Below are 4,218 nucleotides of genomic sequence, written 5' to 3'. Positions count from 1 at the left end.
CTTGAGGTACAGCAGAGCTCCACACCCTTAATCTATGGTGTGCAGAAACTCCACTGTTGAAAATACATAAGTGAAAGGTTCAGGCATGGCTGAATGGCCAGCCCCCTGAATGATCAAAAGACCGAATGATCAAAGACTAGAACAGTCAAAGATTAAACTATCAAAAGATGACTAATACACTAGTAAAAAGTCTTATTTATACTAAACTAGCTACCAGGGTTTACATGAGTAAGTAATTGATGCATAAATCCACTTCCGGGGCCCACTTGGTGTATGCTTGGGCTGAGCTTGATCTATCCACGAGTTGAGGCTTCTCTTGGAGTTGAACACCAAGTTATAACGTGTTTTGGGCGTTCAACTCCGGGTTGTGACGTGTTTCTGGCGTTTAACTCCAGACAGCAGCATGTACTTAGCGTTGAGCGCCACTTTACGTCATCAATTCCCGAATAAAGTATGAACTATTATATATTGATGGAAAGCTCTGGATGTCTACTTTCTAACGCCGTTGAGAGCGCACCATTTGGAGTTCTGTAGCTCCAGAAAATCCATTTTGAGTGCAGGAAGGTCAGATTCCAACAGCATCAGCAGTCCTTTGTCAGCCTCCTATCAGAGTTTTGCTCAAGTCCCTCAATTTCAGCCAGAAATTACCTGAAATCATAGAAAAACACACAAACTCATAGTAAAGTCCAGAAATGTGAATTTAACATAAAACTAATGAAAACATCCCTGAAAGTAGCTTAAACTTACTAAAAACTACCTAAAAACAATGTCAAAAAGCGTATAAATTATCCGCTCATCAATTACTAGTTTTTGATTAATAATGCAACTTGTTACTCAATAATGGTTCTGAATAGTGAAGATTTGTTCCTGTATTGTGTTAGGGATTGCTTCCTACATTGAAAGAAGTTATGCCAAATGCCCATCACCGAAACTATGTGATGCACATTTGGAAAAATTTTATCAACCGGTTTAAGGATTTGTATATTCAGGAGGTAGTGTGGGAATGTGCAAAGTGCACTACCATACCAAAATTCAAAGAACAGATGGAGAAGCTCAAAGGCATTAATCAGGGGGCATGGGAATACCTATCTAAATTTGAGCCAGCTACTTGGGTGAAGGCATATTTCTCACACAGACCAAAGGTTGACAACCTCATAAATAACATGTGTGAGGTGTTCAATGCAAAGATTGTCAACTATAGAAGCAAGCCTATCCTCACAATGTGTGAAGAAATTAGATGCTATCTGATGAGGAGGATCGTTAAGCATAAAGATCTACTTGGCAATTATATTGGAAAGCTCGCACTTGTTCAACAGAAGAAGATGGAGCGTCTAATAAGACCTAGCAATAAATGGCGTGCAGACTGGACTGGTGACGAAGAACGTAAGAGGTTCGAAGTAAGTCGTAAAGCTACAAAGGTGGACGTAGACCTCATCATGCAGACTTGCTCGTGCAACATATGGCAGCTCACTTGTTAGTGTTAATTTATTGTTAGGCATTATATCTGTGCATGTCCATTATGCTTTCATTGTTGGCTGAATTACTTGTGGTACATGATGTTATTTATTTTTGGTTGAATGACTTGTGGTACATTATTTGTGGTACCTTACTGTTATCCTGTGTTAGGCATGCCATGTATCCATGCCATTGCAGCAATAAGGAAAAGGCATGATCATCCAGAGGATTATGTGCATCCATGGTTATGCATGGAGTCCATCCACAAGACGTATGCTCATTGTATTCATTTTGTGCCAAGTCATGAGTTTTGGACAAGGACCGAGTATTCAAGGCCGGATCCTCCCATCATAAAGAGACCTATAGGCAGGCCAAAAGTGCACAACAGACAGAAGGATCCAGCTGAGCCAATGATGCAGCAGGGTGAAAAGCTGAAGAGGTCCTTCAAAGTTACTTGTAGTAAGTGTGGTGCAACGGGGCATAACTACAAGACTTGCAAGGGGCTCCATCTGACCCCAACTGGAAACCTAAGACAAAGAAGGCTAAGAAAGGTTCCACAACTAAGTCATTGACAGTCCTCCCACTCTCATAGTCAGCTCCAACTGATAGTGTAAGTAAACTGATGAAGGACTAATATGTCTTATTATTTTATTGTCAGGGATTTATGTGTCTTATTTCTTAGTCTTTAGCTATATCATGTGTCTGATTTCTGTATGCTGAGCACTGTCTGTGTCTAAATGTTTGGACAAGATGCTCCATCTAGTCAGGATCATCGTATACCTACTCAGCAACCCATGCCTGATGTTACCCCAGGTCCTTCAAACCCAGTGGTAGCAACATCAGTAGCACCCCAAGTCAAGCCAGGTCCATTAACAAGAAGGACACAGTTTAGGCCTCCACTCCAAGTTCCATCCACAACCAACCAAAACGCTCCATCAAAGATGAGGCCCAAGCAAAGGATATTCAGGCCACCAGCTCTACTAAACCCCAGTCCACTCCCACCTCAGAGTCAGCTAAATCCACCTGGGCCACATCCTCCCCAAGTCATCCCAGGACCAAATGCAGCAGCTACCCAGGAGACATTACCACCAAAAAGCACGACTACAACTGGCATGTTCAAATTCATCCCTAATCCACCTTCCATTGTGCCAGAGAAATGAAAAATTATGTGACTTTGGGCATTCTACTATGCCTTGTATTAGCTTTTAGTAAACTTACTTTTGTATTTTGGTTGAGTTTTAAGATCTGTGATGTTGTGTTTGTGAGGCTGACTTTTGATTTGTCATGTTCAGCTTCATCTTCATCAAACTATGTACTTTAGGAGACTATATCATTTTGGAAAGCTTTAGGAAACTCTTTATGTTATCAAACATCAAGTTTCATGGATTATGTATGCTACTTTTAAGCCTAATTCTTCAGCGTTTCCTTGTGTATGTACTTATTCAAAACATAATTTGAACATACTCATATCATAACTACAATTGCATTTAGATTACAAGATGCATAACTTGACAAAATAGCATGATTCAATACACAAGAAAAAACTCTGCACATCCCTTTCTCTATCATGATGTCAATACTTCATCTCTCAAGCAACAGATACATAAAAAGCAACAAATACAGCACATATAATCCCAGTAATACATCAAGCTAATGGGTTCTTCTTCTTCTCCAAAGCAACAATCTTCTCTTCCAAAACAGTCATTCTATGATCTAATTCCTCTTCCTCTTCTACATCTTCAACATGTTTCCTGTCACAGATGCAACAATTGCTTCCTATTCTAGCAAGATGCTCATCGACCCAAATAAAAAATTTGCAATGACCTTCCTTTCCCTGTCAAAATTTCCAAAATCACATACTATCTGCAACCATCTCACATCAAACCAAAGCCAAAATTCCTTAACTTACCTTATAGAATGGACAACCCAAGAAGATTCTGTTAGGGTTGCTAACGGTCTTCGACATATACATTATTGCATAAACTCCGCAGAAACACCTCGGGGCGACGGCGTCGTTTCCATCTCCAGCATGAAGCGCAAATGGAACTGAGCTTGAACCAGACTTCTCTTCTCTAACTCCACTTACGCTTCTTCTTGAGGTTGATGATGCCCCCTTCGTAGCCATTGTTAACATACGTGGAACTCTTCTCCTCACCACCAGCCACCAGCCTGAGCGAAGAACCCAAACGAATTTCAAGGGCAGCGATCTAAACGACGTCGTTATGGGCTTCCAGGGACTTATTTGTCCACTTTCCAAATGCTCCATCTCACTAACGTGCCACGTTGGCAACCGTCATGCCAGGTAAGCAGAAGGGGAGCCACGTCAGACTTTTCCGTTGGGTCTGACGGTGGCTTTTTGATGAGGGACTGATTCGTCCTATTTTTAAGGAGGTCAGGGATTTAAAAGTATTTTTCAATTGTTAGGGACGAAAATGTCCAAAGGATAAAAGGTCAGGGACTTATTTGTCCTTTTCTCTTATTAATAAATATTTAATTTTTTTTAAAAGATCATAACATTACCAAAACATGCTAATTTTAACTTTATTATTCTATGTGATAATAAATACGTAATATTTAATAATAGTTATATAATATTTTCAAAATTATATATTATTGTAAATTTATTATTTTTATGTGGAAATTATTCATAATAGATATTATTATTTAAATTTATTATTCAACGTGACAATAAATATGTAATATTTTGGAAAAAATACTCTAAAAGACCGTTAGAAAGACTTAATTATTAAAAATGACATTTAA

At 39.2% G+C, this 4,218-nt stretch overlaps 1 protein-coding gene across 1 annotated transcript in view; it reads left to right on the top strand.

Moving 5' to 3' along the window:
* Positions 1-2,027, top strand: part of LOC107488848 (uncharacterized) — a 19,555-nt gene extending 17,528 nt beyond the window's left edge. Inside the window, exons 2-3 of the mRNA XM_016109626.1 lie at positions 882-1,473; positions 1,627-2,027. Coding sequence (XP_015965112.1) covers positions 882-1,473; positions 1,627-2,027 — 993 coding nt within the window. The remainder of the gene's footprint in view (positions 1-881; positions 1,474-1,626) is intronic.
* Positions 2,028-4,218: the final 2,191 nt, after the last annotated feature.

The sequence above is a fragment of the Arachis duranensis genome, chromosome 1 (assembly GCF_000817695.3).
Source record: "Arachis duranensis cultivar V14167 chromosome 1, aradu.V14167.gnm2.J7QH, whole genome shotgun sequence".
Lineage (NCBI taxonomy): Eukaryota > Viridiplantae > Streptophyta > Magnoliopsida > Fabales > Fabaceae > Arachis > Arachis duranensis.
The sequence above is the reverse complement of the archived record's forward strand: the minus strand, read 5'-3'. Positions and strand labels throughout refer to the sequence as shown.